The 17694-nt window shown below is 40.8% G+C and overlaps 1 protein-coding gene across 1 annotated transcript in view; it reads left to right on the forward strand.

Moving 5' to 3' along the window:
- The window catches only part of TMOD2 (tropomodulin 2), a 56174-nt gene extending 43540 nt beyond the window's left edge, over positions 1–12634 (forward strand). Inside the window, exons 9-10 of the mRNA XM_079769656.1 lie at positions 5277–5421; positions 7358–12634. Coding sequence (XP_079625782.1) covers positions 5277–5421; positions 7358–7392 — 180 coding nt within the window. The 3' untranslated portion in view covers positions 7393–12634. The remainder of the gene's footprint in view (positions 1–5276; positions 5422–7357) is intronic.
- The last annotated feature ends 5060 nt before the right edge of the window (positions 12635–17694 follow it).

Genomic DNA, 17694 nt, shown 5'->3' on the forward strand with positions numbered 1-17694 from the left:
CCCAAGTATATCATGGGACATAACTTATACTAAATTATTTATTTGTTATTTATTGAAATTCAAATTTAACTGGGTGTTCTGTATTTTTATTTGCTAAATCTGACAACCTTATATGTAGTGAGTGAGCTGAAATCCTAAAAATTTAGAATAGAGCAGCTTTTTCTAATGCATATGAAGAAGACCCTAAAATACAGTCTCTCTTAAATCCCCTCTAGATCCAGTAGGGAGCGTGAAGGAGGCAGCCAATCGATGTCTCTCACTCTCCCTTCGTCTCTCTCTCTCTAAAATCAATAAAAACATTTTTTAAAAATAATAAGCCCTGGCTGGTGTGGCTCAGAAGTTAGAATGTCAGCCCAAATACCGAAGGTTCTCGGGTTTGATTCCCGGTCAAGGGCAGGTACCTGGGTTGCAGGTTCGATCCCTGCCCCAGTCAGGGCATGTGCAGGAGGCAACCAATCAATGGGTCTCTCTCACATTAATGTTTCTCTTTTGCTCTCTTTCTCTCTCTTTTCCCCATCCTTCTCTCTCCCCCTTTCTCTCTTTTCCTCACTCTCCCTTTCACTCTCTGTAAAAATTAATGGAAAAAATATCCTCAGATGAAGATTAACAAATAAATAAATAAAACCCATCTAAAGTATCATCCTTACCACCCCTCTTCAGTCCTCTAGGCATGGATTTGTGTAATTTTTCAACTTTAGTCCCCCAGTATGCCTCTGAAATGACTTCTCTTTATCCGTGACAAGAAGAGGATTAAGTTCTAGAACAACTGGAAAAATGTTTTTGCTTTATTTTAAGAATGAGGAAATTCATAAACAAACCTTGATTTCCATCCACAGTTTTGTTCACTGACTCACAGACTGATAGAAGTAAATCTCCATTTCCTCCTCTAAGGAAGGGTTTGAAATAAACTAATCTCTAAGACAGTTTCCTCAGGCAGGGCCAGCAGCTGAGACCCAATTAATATCTTTGCAGCAGGAAACTGCACCAGAATGGAGGCCTGCTGAGAACCCCCCACCGTGTGGGTTCCTGCTAAATATGTAATGACTTAATCAGGTGCCCGGTGAGAACAATCGGTAGTGCATATTCATGAATAAATAAATTGGAGTAGTGAAAAGAGGTTACTTAAAGAAAAACAGACGGTGCCCTGGCCAGTGTGGCTCGGTTGGTTGAGCATCATCCCCTGCACCAAAAGGTCACTGGTTTGATTCCTGGTAAGGGCACATGCCCAGGTTGCAGGCTCAATCCCCAGTGAGGGTGCATTTGGGATGTGGAGGTACATGCAGGAGGCAACCAATTGATGTTTCTCTCTCTCTCTCTCCCTCTCTTTTCCTCTCTCTCTCTCTCTCAGAATCAATTTTTAAAAAGACATTAATAAAAATAAAGAAAAACAAAAGGTGACCTGAAGAAATGTATGCTTAAACTTTTGTTTCTTTTTTTCTTTGTATTTAGTGACTTAATAAAAAGAAACATACTATCCAAATTATAAGAAATTCTGGTGCTCATTTAGTGTCCTGGGTTTATACAACACAGAAGACCTCAAATAAAAAACAAACAAACAAACAAACAAAAAACAACTCAGGCTGAGAAAGAAAGATGCCCTATATTATATTACTTTCTCCCCCTCTTTTACATGCCCCCCAACATAAATTCAGCTCCTACATCCTTTATATCAACATGCCATCCTCCAAGTTATCCAAGTGCTGGACTCCAAATGCTTGAGATTTGTAAGGAGAAGTAAAGGGACTTTTATATCACCCCTCTCAGTCAGCCACATCCACCATGAGCTCCTGCTGCCCTTGGGTAGCACCACTTTGGCCCATTCCAGGGGCAGAAACCAGAACTGTGGCAGCCCCGACCTGAGGTTGGATCTCAGTCCTTAATACAGTCCCATTGTTCAAAAGTGTGTCATGAGCTAAAGTTGCTCATGATACTGAGGTCAGTATCTCTTACTTTATTGCTGCTCCTCCCTCCCATAGATCCGCATTGCTTAGAATGCTGACTCCACCCTGTGGTTCCCAAAACTGTTGTCTTACTGGAAGTACCACATTTTGTTAATATCTTAGCAAGAGACTCATTTGACAGGTTGTTAGATGAAAAGAAAGATAAAGAGCAAAGGACACAAAAACTTTCTCCATAAACTTTTAGTTTGTTTTATTTTTTCTCCATAAACTTTTATCCTTTATCTACCCCATACTTAAAATTTCCAAATTTAAAAGGTATTAAAGCAATCCAATTGCATAATACTGGCACAGAAATAGAGTGGCAGGGTAATAGAGTCCAGAAACACTCAAGTATACCTAAGAATTTTGCAACAAAGAGGTATTTCAAATCATGGAAGAAAAATGAAGTAAAAGATGGTGGGACAATTTGCTACTAGAATCCATTTTGGAACAAAATAAAGTTGGTGTTCTATTTTAATTCCTTTATTAAACATACTTTTATTGATTTCAGAGAGGAAGGGAGAGAGACAGAGAGATAGAAACATCAGTGATGAGACAGAATCATTGATTGGCTGCCTCCTGCACGCCTCCTACTAGGGATCAAGCCTGCAACCCAGGCATGTGCCTTTGACCGGAATCGAACCCTTCAGTCTGTAGGCTGACACTATCCACTGAGCAACACTTGCTAGGGTGTATTTTAATTCTTATATTAAAATTCATTTCAGATGAAATAAGATTTAAATATTACAATATGCAAAATCATAAAACAAGTGGAAAATATCAGGAGTGGAGACTTTCTAAACATGACATTAAATCTAGATTGATAAATTTGACCATATGAAAGAGAGAAAATGTCTTTAAGTAATCAAAAAAAGAAAGAAACTGAACAAAGTATTTTCAGCAAATTTGACAAAGGGCTAATTTCCTAATATATAAGAAATTTACAAGCCAATTTTTTTTTTAAAAAAAGCCCAGGAAAAAATGGGCAAATTACAGAGATTGGTAGTTAAAAAAAAAAAAAAAGACATACAAACGTATGAGAAAATTAGTTGTTCTTATTCATAATTTGAGAAAAGCAAATTAAAGCAATTAAATATAAACAAGTAAAATATAAGTTTCACTTATTGGATTGATAGGGATGAAAAGATTGGTAATATCCCATGTTGGTTAGAGTAAGGAAAACAGTAACTCAAACACTGTTAGCAAGTGTAAAAATTGCCATGGCCTTTGAGGATAAGTCAGTAATATGTCAAAAATTAAAACATGCTTCCCTAACCGGTTTGGCTCAGTGGATAGAGCATCGGCCTGCAGACTGAAGGGTCCCAGGTTCGATTCTGGTCAAGGGCATGTACATTGGTTGCAGGCACATCCCCAGTAGGGGGTGTGCAGGAGGCAGCTGATCAATGTTTCCCTCTCATCAATGTTTCTAACTCTCTATTTCTCTCTGTAAAAAAAAAAAAAAAAAAAATATATATATATATATATATATATATATATATATATATATATATTTTTTTTTTTTTTTTAAATTGAAACATGCTTACACCTGGATCCTGCTGAAATTTGCCTCCCAGGCACACTTGCAGAAATGCCCCAGGATACACTGTGTGTGCATGGGAAGGTCCCTGCAGCACAGTTTGCAATAGTAGAAATGGAAAGCTATATAACAAACAATCGTTAGGACCTAGCTGCAGACATTATGATGCATTACTACAGTGGAATGCTGGGCAGCTGTCCAATGAGGTAAACATGTATTTACCTACATGAAAAGGTGTTATTAATCTTAAAAAGAAAAACATCTTTCAGAACAATATGCTACTAGAATCCATTTCTATGGAAAAAAAAATAGGTGTACATAAGATTACATAGACATGTGAATGCATAGAAAATTTTTAAGACTACATACTATATACCAAACTGGCTTTCTCTGTGGGGAATGGGAATATTAGGGGGAGGGAGCTTTTATATTTTACTAGAGGCCTGGTGTACAAAATTCGTGCACTGGGGAGGGTGTCCCTCAGCCCAGCCTGCACCCTCTCCAATCTGGGACCCCCTCGGTGGATGTCCAACTGCTGGTTTAGGCCCGAACCCACATGGCCTAAACCGGCAGCCGGACATCCCTCTCACAATCCGGGACCGCTGGCTCCTAACCGCTCGCCTGCCTGCCTGCCTGATTTCCTGTAACCACTTCTGCCTACCAGCCTAATTGCCCCCTAACTGCTCCCCTGCTGGCCCGTACACCCCCAACTGCCCTTCCCTGCAGGCCTGGTCGCCCCCAATTGTCCTCCCCTGCAGGCCTGGCCCTCCCCCCCCCAACTGCCTTCCCCTGCAGGCCTGGTCGCTCCCAACTGCCCTCCCCTGTCGGCCATCTTGTGACAATGTGGGGGTGGCCATCCTGTGACAACATGGAGGCGGCCATCTTGTGATGACGTAAGGTGTGGCCATCTTGTGATGACATGGGGGTGGCCATCTTGTCACAATGTGGCGGCCATCTTGTGATGCAAGGGTGTGAGGATCAATTTGCATATTACCTCTTTATTATATAGGATGCACTTTATTGTTTGCTTTTTCTAAACAAGCCTGTCCTTTTTACTTAAAAATATTTAATGAATATATTATGAAAAAATATACTGTGTCCCTTAAATTTAATTTTAAATTCTTATTTTTACATGCTGCCATTTTAAAAAATCTACTTTTAATGTTTTTATTACTCTATGTCTCACCTTAAAAGACAAGCAAAATATCTCTTTTTACAAATGTGAAAATATCTCTTTTCATAAAGAAATGTGATTACTTTTCTGTAGTCCAGTAACCCCTTCAGTGTGTCATAACTCACTTGACTATGGTGAAGCCTCTTGGGTATCTCCTAGTGAGACTCTGCTGAGAGAGAACAGCTCATTAATTGATAATCTTCAATTATTTTTGGATATGGATCCCAGAATAAAAAATTCAGTAATTGGATTGATTGCTATAAGATAGTTTTCCTATTAAAAAACACCCTTTGTTTAAACCATAAACACTGGGGTAAATTGGAAACACCAAATACTGGTTTTGCTTTCATTTTATATCTGGAATCATCTTTTCCTTCATAAATAATTGGCTTAGTCCTCTCAGCTGATTTGGCTATCTATCTGTCAGGTTTTGCTTCTAGACAAGGAGCAAATGACTGCATGGAAGAAAATATCTCAAGTGACTTTTTCCCATTCATTTGGAGACTTTTGGCTCTTTGTTTTGTTTGTTTGTTGTCCAACAAGTAGCCACGTATCTTTTCCACACAAGTAACTGTTTTCTCGTTCTTCTTGGTCATCCTATGTATGTACCTGCACCTGCAACCAGAGACAGCAGTTGGGAACAGCTGTAGAGATGGAAATTGCCCAGATGCTCGAGGAGAATTCAAGGATCCTCAAATTTGGATATCAGTTTACCAAGCAAGGGCCACGAACAAGGGTGGCAGCTGCCATCACAAAGAATAATGACCTGGGTAATGCGGGCATACTGTGGTGCTGTTAGCAACTAGAAAAGCATGATGATCATTCATTTCTCCACTTCAGCTCTAACATATCACCATCCCACTGGCCTTTAGTGCTAGCCCTTCATCAAAGGCAAACTATTACATGGTCATGGGACTCTTCATCATCTTCACAGTTTAAGCTTTATTGTAGCATTCTCTCAAGAACTGTTTGTTCTTTTTTTCAGACAACCCGTGATTTTTGCTTGGTTTCCTTTGTGTATTTGCTTCTTCTTTCCTTACTTATTGCATGTAATCACCCTCTGCTGTTATCTACACCAGAAGATGGACACAATGGCATGGACATTCCCAATTCACTTTGTTTGTGCCTGACTGTGCTTCTGTAGTTGGGTTTAAATATGGTTATGCCTGATACTTTGGTAATTTACATGTGAACTGAACTAATGGAACTATGCTACGAAGGGAAACTCAGAGGTAGCTTTTTCAGTTAGCCTCTCGTTAATGTTACCTGCTGCCCACTCTTTGCTGAGGATCTGTGGCATTTCTTCTGTTCACATGAGGTGGGGCATGTCCTAGTCAACCACAGCACAGAAGAACGGGACAGGTTGGGAAGGCTTGGTCTGGGGACATCCCCGCCACTTAAAGCAGCATAGCAAAAGGGCATCCGGGTGTAGACAGTCCACTTGGCAAGCAGTTAGCCAATAGCAGTCCCCAGTTTGAGGTTCAGGGTCAGAATACCAGACCTTGGACAGGGGAACTGGGCACAGTGTTCTACGAAGTACGGTGCTGGCCTCAGGGAGAATTCAGATAGTAGACAAGATAGAAGCTGAAGGGTTAGAACCAGAAGGGAGCAGGTAAAGTTAGTGTCCAGCTCTCTGCCTGCACATACTGAGCCAAGACCCTGAGGCCCAGCCAAAGAGCCATGTGTGGCATCTGGAGGCTGGCCGGGCAGATGGCAGTGCTTGCCTTTGGGCTGCAGAGGGTGAGGCTAAGGAGGCATCCCAGCAAACAGGGCTTTGGGGAAAGGTGGAGGCAACAGTCGGAAGATGTTTAGGAAAAGCGGAGGGGATCCACAGCTGAACAACAAGGAGACCAAAGAAGAACAGGCACAACGAGAAGTTTGAAGTAAACGGAGGGGCCATCCCAGCCCAGGAGCAGTAACTGTGGGCTAGACCTTTGCATTTTCGCAGCCTAGGCAGTAGGCTGAGCTATTTAAAGTGGAGAGTTGGGGCAGGGCCACAGTCAGGGCACCATTTCTGCCAAATCCAAGAAGATGAGAGTAGCCCTCCTGTTACCCACTAGAGGAGCCTGCAGGCGGGAGGTGAAAGGGGGAAGAAGACGGTGGCAGAAACTGGGGATGGGCAGCCAGGCAACTTCTTGGATACTAAGAACCAGCTTAAGGGAACTTTAATCTCTGCGTTTGGTTGCCATCTGAATCACACCTTCCTTGGAGGTTGATATTTAGGAGATTTGATTTAAAACAGGTTTAGAAACTTTGAACTTTCGATTGCAGATCCTCCTGGTCTGCGAGCCATAATCAGAATTAACGGGTTGTGAATGTGTCATCCTGGGGCCTTAAAGCTAATGGGTGATTGAGTTGTACAGAAGCTGAGAAGGGCTGTGGATAAGTGACCAAGAAAATACTTGGAAGTTCACTGCATTGTGGATCTCTTCTACTCCGTAGAACTGGGAAAGTCCTAACATTCAAATTCTCAACTATCAGACATAGCTTTATGTAAATGTAAACCCAACACCACACTGGGTTGATTCTCTCATTCTCAACTAAGAATGAGAGAATAATCCAGTGGGTAATTGAATATTGAAACTTAAGGTAACTGGATCCTCAAGTGTGTGAGATTGCTGTTCTGTGTGATTAATGTTGTTTATCTGAAATTTAAGGAGTATCCCTTCACTTTGTCATTTTAACCTTTCTTTCTTTCTTACCTAGTTCGTAAAAAGCGAGTTGAAGGAGACCGAAAGTAAATTTCTACAAGAGGCGAAGTTTCACCACGGCGGCCATTTAAAAGCGAACAAAAGCGCTTCTCCTTCCCCACCGGGACTATTTTATCAAAGGTTCATTTCCGTTAACCACAAAGCTAATATTTAATTTTTATTCTTTTTTAGCACTACTTATTTATCTGGGATTTTTAAATACATACGGTTGTTTTATTTGCTCGTGGGCACCTCTGGCAACTTGCACCAGTGGACATAGGCAGGTCATAGTGGGTGACAACAATTGAAAAGGACTTAACCACTTTCATATTGGGTTGTCTCGCTTACATGAACTTTTTATAACCACTAAAAGGCATTTAGTATGTAAGTGTGTTTGTAACTGGTTATGATGGAGGCCTACCTCTGTTTACATGCATAGCTTTGAGTTAGGCTAAATACAGCAGAAGTGTTCTGCTGACCATATAAGAAGTTAGTATTGCCAATCTTTCACAGGGTGAGAAACGCAACCCAATTTAGCACAAATTCTTAGTTCCAGAAATATCACTGAATGCACATGCCCCACTGATCAAAAATCAATGGGATCATCTTCATAAAAACAAGACAGCATTATGATACTTTAACATAGCCTGAGTAAATAAGTATAAAATGTTTATTAACCCACAAATATAGCTTCAAGACAGACTCACGGGTAGCACAATGAATTGGCACACCTACTTTACTAATTATTCAACATAAATTCAATCTTTAACATGTCTCTGATGGATAACTTTTTACAAAGCTGTTTTAAAGTTGTCCAGACAGGATGGGATATTTTTAAGTTTTAGTAAGAGGGAGGCTTTTAAAACAGTACACGCCCAAATAAAACAATAATAATTGTACATTAATCAAGGCTATCTGATACACGTTATTTTGGCAAATTTTAGAAGGATTTATTGCTTTTTCTTTAGTGTAACAAGATTGTAGGATAAAAGGTGAACATTCAAGTTAATTATACCGATTTTTTTCTACATGGCATGATCCATCCAGATACTTGCAAACATCAGGAAAAAGTGTGAATTATCACTTATCCAGATGTTTGTCATCTCAAGAACGAAGGCTGTGAAAGTACAGCGGCGATGATTGCGTGGTAGTATGCATTAATCTTGCAGCAGTCAGATGCTGAAATAAGGAAGCAAGTGATAAGTGCACATGTCTCTGATAACTGTCAGTGCCCAAGGCTGTAATTGGTGGCACTCGTAACACTAGCTTTTATGTCTCCCTTCCTTATTCCCTTCTCCCGTTCCTTCCAACTCATTCTCTTTCTTCTTTTCTCGGTAATGCTGAGTCTTGTAAAGGTGGCATTCCTAGTGCTGGTAACAGCTGGAGCTAAAGGTGTTGCTGACTCTGGCAGAAGGTGGGCCCAGCCCAGGATTTGTTTAGTAATTGAGTGTTCTTGCGTTGCTTGATAGCAGTAAAACAAGTTTTAAAAAATGATAAATTAACTCACATATCATTCCAGCTAGCTTGTAGAACACATGGGAACAGTTTCAGATAGATAGCCTTTATAAAATTGGATATTTACCTATATTTTAAGTACTCACATTTGTAACCCTAAAATTCTTTGAAACATCTCATTTTCTTGAGAATATTTTACATTTTTGAGGGACTAATGAGCAGAACCTGTTGACATTTTTAGAACCCTAAAAATTCTTTAGTTTTCCACTATGTCTCCCTATCTATACAAAAAAAAAAAAAAAAGCACAGTAAATAGTATTTAATGGTTTTCAGTCTGATTTTTCCTTTCCCCTTATTTACTTAGGTGTGGAATGTTGGAGCCAGCTCATACAGGCTTACTGATTATTAAATTTTCAAGAATTTTGAGAACTGGTTGTTAAACATGGCCATTATTAAAAATTAAATGTCATGCACTTACAATCAAGTAAGTTGTATTAAAAACAAAGAGTAATACTCAAAAGTACATTTACTATTTCCTGTGCTCTTAAGACTGTTTGCATCTGTTGTTGTCGGTATGGCAGACATGCTGTAATGCTGTACTATTTACATCTCTTCTGAACTCAGAAGTTCAGGACCTCTTGCTGGGAGTTTGAAATTGGCCATGGTGGTGGGAGTATTTACACCAAGGAAATTAGCAAATTTTACAAATCAGGGCTTCCTCCTATCCCGTGCCCCCAGTTGTTGGTTTATAAACATGCATCAGCAATGTATACAACTCTTTGTGTGTGTGTGTGTGTGTGTGTGTGTGTGTGTGTGTGTGTGTGTGTACATATGTTTTGGTTACCATGTTGCCAAAGGGGAGAACATTTCTCTTCTGTTTCTTTCTCCTAGTACTTTAGATTCATTGCAGATATATTTAAGTGCTAAGTCCCTGGCATGACCCTGCAAATAGGACTTTTTCCTTTCTTTTCTCATTCACTCTTATTCTTACCTTCACCCCTAAGGAATCTTGAATTCTACAGAGTGTTTTCTGCAGCCCCAGGGTGCTGTAGATTGGGGGCTAAAGCAGTTTCTGACAAACCCTGGCAGAAAGTAAGAAAAAAATCAGAATTTAATAGTGACTGTACTTCAGTTGTTGATAGTATTAAAGCAAGATAATGGGTATTATCAAAATTTAGCACTGTTTTAGCTTGTAAAATAGTTGGCTCACATGTAATAGAATCTATGAAATCTAATATTTATATCTAATCATTTTATCTTAATATTACCTGTGTTTTAAAAGTAGCTTGAAAGGTGACATTTTCATGAGTATTCACATATTAAAGATAACTATTAGAAGATAAACTTACATTTTGGAGAGCCTATAAATCATTTAATTAGCCTAGGACTTTATCTCTCGAGCATCTTCCCAAAGTGTGCAAGTAGTTTTTTCATTATTATGAGCATGATTAATCCCTTACCATTCATCATGGTGGTACATAACGTATATAAAATATTTTTATATGTATGCATTTGCCAAATATGATGCTGAGATATTTGGCAACATCAACTGATTGAAGGGAGATAATCTCTTCCCAGACCACCTCCTTCCCTCTTTTAGATGTGGATAGGCCCACAGTAAGTGCAGAATCGCTCACCAGGACCTGCAGGCTCATATCACAACATGACTTGTAAAAGGTGACTTTTAGAAGACAAATTCTGGAAGTCTGGAGATCACATCACTAGTCCAGCACTACATCTCCCCACCGTACGGAAGTGTGTAAAAGATGCTGTTTCATCGTCATGGGCATGAGTAAATCTTTTCCTTTTATCTTGTTAGGGCCTAATGTAAATAAGAGTGTGTGTGTGTGTATTGCCAAATATCTAAATAACTAGGTGTTTGGCTACATCTGGACAACCGATTGAAGGGGGATGCTTTCTCCCAGCTCCTTGTCCCTTGTCCTTTTTAGAGTTGCTGCGGGCCCAGGTTAATGTGAAATCACTCCCTAGAGTTTGCATTTTAGTTCATCACCCCCCAAATTTCACAGTGTGCATGGACAACAATTTTAGGGAATAAAGATTAGAAACTTTGCAATCATTTCATTGTGTCAGCACCAAATCTCTCCATATGCCTAAAGTGTATAAGTAGAAGCTCTTTCATCTTCATCAACATGATGCAGCCCTTTCCTTCCATCTGTGTAGGGTACACTCTATATAAGTGTTTTGTACATAAAGGTCACTAATTACTGTATGGAGCTACTTGGCTAAAGCTGGACAACGGATTGAAGGGAGATGCTGTCTCCCTGGCCCTCTTCCCTTACCCCTCTCAGAGTTGCTGCAGGCCTAGCTTAGATAGAGAATTACTAACCTGGAGGGGCACGTGCAGCTCACCCATCTGAGAGCACACAGATTATTGTACAATAAAAGCCCATCTCCACTTCAAAATTCAGAAATCCCAAATGCCTGTTCTCCTCAAAACCATAACCCTAAGGGAAGCCTGGAACACCAGGTCACAGCGGCAGCTTCTCTTCCAGGCAGAAGCGTGGCCCCTGGCAGGGCACCAGCATCAGGGAGACCCGTGTGCTCTGAATAACTGCCAGGAGGTCGGGTCCGACGCTCAAACCTGAAAACACTGTTAAGCATCAGCATGCTTTAAATTCACAGAAGGGTTTGCAGATATTTCCTTCTTCGTGGATATGGGTGCTTAGCCCTCTCCTAGGCACTGTGAGGGGGACAGGAAGTACAAAAACTCTGGATTGATACAATTCTTGGGTTTTGAGGGTAGAGTGCCTTTTTGCAAAGTGGATACCATCTTTAGTGCAAGTATGTCTGGCATCAGCACCAATGGGCAGGGGTGGTAAGTTGTGAATTCTGGGTTCTGTGGCCTGTTACCTGTACTCAGTGGAGCTGTTTCTGGAATCCGGTTTTAAGTCACGATCTTGAAGCTTCCTTCCTCTCATACACTAATGATGCAGTAATAGCTACTTTCCTTTTTTAAAAAATCTTTATTGTTGAAAGTATTACATAAATCCCCTTTTTCCCTCATTAACCTCTTCTAGCCTGCCCCCCTGAGGCCTTCACCACCCTTTTGTCTGTGTCTATGGGTTATGCATATATGCATACAAGTTCTTTGGTTGATCTCTTGCTACTTTCATTTTAATGAGCAGAGAACTAAGATGAAATATTTTAGCTCTGCCTTCCAGTGGCAGTTTTTCCTTTTGCCCCTCATTTCAAATCTCCCCACCACCTACCATGCCATCCTCAAAGCTAAAGGACTGAGACACGTGCAAAGAAAAGGTGTGAGAACGAATGGAAGCATCAGGCAGAGCATTCTGGGTGAAAATCACATGACCCCCTCCCCCAACAAACCGGAGGGAGGAAAGTACCTAGAACCCAGGACGGATTCATTGTTTTCTTGCTACCAGCTCTGGATTAGATTGGGTTTCTATTGTGGTTCAGGAGTTTACTAAAGTGGAGAGGCTGAGTGAGGTGGAAAAGGAAGATGGAAATTAAAGGTCTTAACTTGCATAACAGCAGAAGTAACTCTGCTCAGCTTTCCTCTTTCCCATCTGCCCATAACATCAATGATTGAACATTCAGTAGATGGACGGAGGCGGAGTTCCAAGGTTTAAATTTTGAACCTTCCTCTGGGTACTGTGCTAGAAAGACTGTACATGCACCAGAGATTTATCCCAGTTTTGTGGTGCATCATTGATTTGGGGGAGGGTGAAGGAGACTAGACATTTCTCTGGTATCTTCCATGGTAGTCATTCTGAGCACTTAGGCTTTGCTAGTTGGTCTGGTGGAGGAGAACCATATTAACAGATTTAGAGACTGACTCCTAATCCTATCACTGACACTTAGCAGGTGTATATGATCACTTAATTGCCTGCCAATTATCCTATATAATAAAAGGCTAATATGCAAATAGACCGAACAGCAGAACAACTGGTCACTATGATGCGCACAGACCACCAGGGGGCGGGTGCTCAAGGCAGGAGCTACCCCCTGGTGGCCAGTGTGCTCCCACAGGGGGAGCACCACTCAGCCAGAAGCCAGGCTCAGGAGCAGCGAGCAGTCAGGAGCGAGGGCTCCCGGACTGCGAGAGGGTACAAGCCAGACTGAGGGACCCTCCCCGAGTGCACAAATTTCATGCACCAGGCCTCTAGTAGACTATATAGGGGGAAGAGCACTGTATTTGGAGTCAAGAAACCTGGACACTTGGCTCCACACTTTCTTAGCTGGGTGACTCAAGCCTAAGTTCTTCAGCTATATTATAATGGGAACAATACCTTCACTAACTACCTCACAGAGTTGTGGTGAGAATATAATCAGCTAGCAGGATGAAAATACTATACTGGAAAGGACTGTACAAAAGTGGGAGATCATGTTTATTATCTACTAGAGGACTGGTGCATAAAATTCGTGCACAGGTAGGGTCCCTAGGCCTGGCCGGCAATTAGGGCCTATCAGGGCCTCCAGCTGCCAGCCGGGGCCTTCCTTCCCCAGCTTCCAGCTGCCCCCTGGTGGTCAGCACACATTATAGCGAGCAATCGAACTACCAGTCTCCCAGTGGAACTCCCAAGGGGACACTTTGCATATTCGCCTTTTATATATATATTGATTCACTAATATTTTCCTCTGCCTCTTGAATCTTTTCTTTTCCTCTGACCAACAATTACATCTTCCACATCTTTTTTAGTATGGGGAATGGAAGCATGAGTATGATGTAGAGGACTGGGATTACTTTATTTTCCACCAAGACATGGGAGAGGTGGTTGATGGGGCAGTGTGTGTTATATACCAGTGATGTGTGTGGTAGGGCGTTTTCCTGAGTCACTTTGACATCTCCCTGGGACAGGACAGGACCCTTGCAGAGAGCCCAGGGTTGGACACAGGGGGAAGCAAACAGTGACGAGGGTCTGGGACACTGCTGCCCTCCTGTCAGCTCTGTCGCCATTCAGGGTGGGGCAGGCTGTGGCCTGAGGTGTGACTCGGGGGCTAGGAGAAGACTGTCGGTGGGGCTCCGGCAGCTGTGTAACGGGCTGAGCTCTGGTAGTGAAGGGAAGACAGTATCACTTGTGAGATCAGCTCTCCTGGGCAGCAGCTGCCTTGTTATCACCAGCAACCTTAGCCCTGGCCAGTATTATTTTCCGCTAAGAAGGATCTTGAAACCTAGCCTCACAGGACTTTCACAAGCACTTGGAGACAGGGACTCTCATCAATCTTTGTACCTTTAGTAACATCTAGTAAGGTGCCTTGTACAAAATAGGTGCTTAATAAACGTTGCTTGAATTGTCCTCCAGCTCCAAAAAACTAAATAAGTAAAAATGCTCCATTTGTCACCATGTATTTTTGGAAAACAATGCTGATTTGGATATCAGTTGTGTGTGACTTTGGGCAAGACTTTCCACCTATCTTGACTTTATTTCATCTGGAAAACGAAGTGAGCGGATCAGATGCTGTCTACGGTCCCTTCCAGCTCCTGAATCTTGGGATTCTAACCTGTTCCCATTGCAGTTTCATCTCTCTTCACAAGGCACTGTTCAGAGGAAGAGGTCTGAACTTGCCACCGACAGACAGACAGTTGTCTGTTCCTCCTCAGCAGTTTTTACTGTCTTCAGAGTAGTTCTCAAGGAACAGCCTTTTCTGAAAGGATATTTTAACATTTATAATATCTTCTCCTCAAAATCGGTGGAGGAAAGGGGAAAATGCAAAGAAGGAAATGGAGCACAGTTAACAGCACGTTTTTCATAGGCTTTCATTTAAAGTGTGTGTGTGAGCGCATGCGTGCGTGTGTGCGCATGCATGTGTGTCTGAGCACAAGTTGACTGGATAACAGAGAAGCTGATCAGAAGTACACTGTGCAATTGAGAGAAGCTGGGCCAGGATTAAAATGTTCCCTGTGGATAGATAGGAATTGGCCATATGTGGAATGAAATGGATAGAAAAAGGTGCATGTTAAGAAATTTTATTTTAGTAGTAAACATTGCCAGTGACAATCCTTAGTTAAGAAAGAAATTGAACTGACCTAAAATTTCTATCTCTGTCACTTTGTGTTTTTTTTAATACAACTCCACATGGAATATTTATATTTTAATTAAACCTTTATCTTAATTTTGTTTCATCCATTCGAGGGAAACAAATAAGCATTTTTCATTGCACTTAAAAATGTACAATATGCCCTAACTGGTTTGGCTCAGTGGATAGAATGTTGGCCCGCGGACTGAAGGGTCCCAGGTTCGATTCTGGTCAAGGGCATGTACCTTGGTTGCAGGCACATCCCCGGTGGGAGGTGTGCGGGAGGCAGCTGATCAATGTTTCTCTCCCATCGATGTTTCTAACTCTCTATCCCTCTCCTTTCCTCTCTGTAAAAAATCAATAAAATATATTTTAAAATGTACAATACTTGCATGCCACCAATCTATAATATCTTACCAGTTTAGATGTCTGTAATGTGGACTTTATGTGTACCTGTATTGTTTTGAAAGAGAACAAAGGAAATAATACTTTGTAAACTGTTTAAACTTATATTGGCAACATTTATTTGGCTAAGCAGTTATTGAAAAATTCTTGTTTTATTTTTTTATGTTGAAAGTTTTCAATCAAAGGTGGACATTTATTATATTAGTTGGGGAATTAATAACTAATTTGCTTTTTAAATGTGAAAGTGAACATTGTGAGGGAATTAAATGTGTGATAAAGCAAAATGTAATGAAGTGCAAAATACTTTTACCCTGATCCCAGTTGGCACAATTAGGTGCCATGTTTGACTCTTGGGAATTTGCCAGCCAGACTTAATGCTAACGTAAATGTATACTGTTTTAATTAATCAAGATCGTTTTGCTTTGAAAGATAAAATCTATTTGTTTGTGTCTGAAATGAAATTTCCAAGTGAAAATGTGTACAGAACATTAGAAATGAATAAACTTTCCTTTTAAAATGAAAGTAAAGACTGATTGAATCTGGTTAAATTTTAGACACATTATCTCTTTAAAAATACATAGTTGGCACCGTGTTAGATGAATCCATTTGCAGAAAGAACTATAAAGTGCCCTTATTATGAAGATAAGGAGTAGACAGACAACCAGAAGTAGCCAGAGGGAGAAAGGAGAACTCATTATAACAGAAATGCACATATTCACCTAAACAGTTAAAATTTATTAGTATAAATGGGAGCAAGAATACAGACAACCCAAATGGGTTAACTGTTTCACCTTGAATTTTTTATATTAACTTTGGACTTACCATTTTAAACCTATGCTGGGATAAAAATCATAAAGTTACCTATCAAGTTTTGCCCTGGAAAAACAAGAAAGCCTACTCTTCCTGCCCTTCTGCTGAACTCTGCTTAACTCTTTGTCACTTAAACTGATGACAAGGTCCAAGAAGGAGCATTTAAGACCTATTCTAGTTTCTATTTGCTGTTTCATACCTTATCATGGACAAGGCAGTATAGTAATTGTTTTTATTTAAAGGATTCTCTTTCCATCGATGGGGCCATAATGAATAGGAGTTACAAATGTGAACTTTGGGGTCATACTTGCCTAGTTCAAATCTTCTGTTAGTTGTGTGAATTTCTGCAAATTACCTAGCCTCAGTTTCTTCACCTGTAGACTAGGAATCATTATCATACTTCACAGTGGTACTATCATGAGGATGAATGTATAAAACACTTTGAACAGTGCTTGGCATACAAAAGGCACTTAGGTATTTCTATCCTAAAGACTAACCTAAATAAATATCCATGGATCTTAATGCCAACAAAGTTTTCCATTTTATGCTGACAATGTCAGGAATTTAAGCAGGACTGAATCTTACTCAGTTTTGTGTTTCCATCTGGCAGACAGACATCCCTCCCCTGTCATTCCAAGAATTGAATATAAACAAGACAGCTGACTCGGGAGTTACTCCTGATCCACCCTCTCATTATGCTCTGCTCCTCACGGCTTCCCTGATGTCTCAACGTGTTTGTACTTGCTCTGCTTTCTGGGTGCCCTCCGTTGGATTTGGCAGCCTGGCATGGGTCTGCTGAGGTTAGACTTGACTCTGCTATGGACCACCTCCTCTCGGTTTAATCATTCAGCCTTTCTCTGTGCGATATGAAATGGTGCCCCACACCCTCTCTGCCCCAGCTGCTAACCCACTTCCCTGTCCTACCATTCAGGGAGCATGAGCAGATGCTCACAACCTCTAGCAAGTATCCCACATGTCACAGGACCTCAATAGGAACTAGATGTATGTGTGCTTGAATGAGGTTGGGCTATGCTTTAGGCCCAACCAACCTAAGAAGGGAGATGATGTAGGAAAACCAGGAAGGTGCATGTCTCAAAAGGTGTATGTGTTAGTGTCTTTAAACCTAGACCACTGAATCCATCAATCCTGAGAAAAACTCTGGAAAAGTGTAATACCCACTTCAGTGGTTTATAAGCACCAGGAAGAAGCAGTGATCCATAAGAGACAGCACAGATTCATTTAATAAGTAATAGGAAATCATGAGAGTTTGGTCAAATGAACACACTGTATTTGGGTTTTAGCAAGATGTTTACCAAAGTCTCAAAACGCCCTTGAGACATGTGGGCTGCATAACAGTGCAGCTAAATAGTTAAATGACTGGCTTAAACAATATTTTTTGACTCTTGATCATAAGTAAATGCATGGAAGAAATTTAACCAGAAGGGCTTAGCCACTGCAGGACTCTTTCCATGGCATGTTTTGAACAGCAGTTCACCAGTAATCTATAATAATAAAAGGGTAATATGCTAATTAGACCAGACATCATTCTGGACATCCTTCCTTTTTTTTTTTTTTTAATATATTTTATTGATTTTTTACAGAGAGGAAGGGAGAGGGATAGAAAGCTAGAAACATCGATGAGAGAGAAACATCGACCAGCTGCCTCCTGCACACCCCCTACCG

The sequence above is a fragment of the Cnephaeus nilssonii genome (assembly GCF_951640355.1).
Source record: "Cnephaeus nilssonii genome assembly, chromosome: 4".
Lineage (NCBI taxonomy): Eukaryota > Metazoa > Chordata > Mammalia > Chiroptera > Vespertilionidae > Cnephaeus > Cnephaeus nilssonii.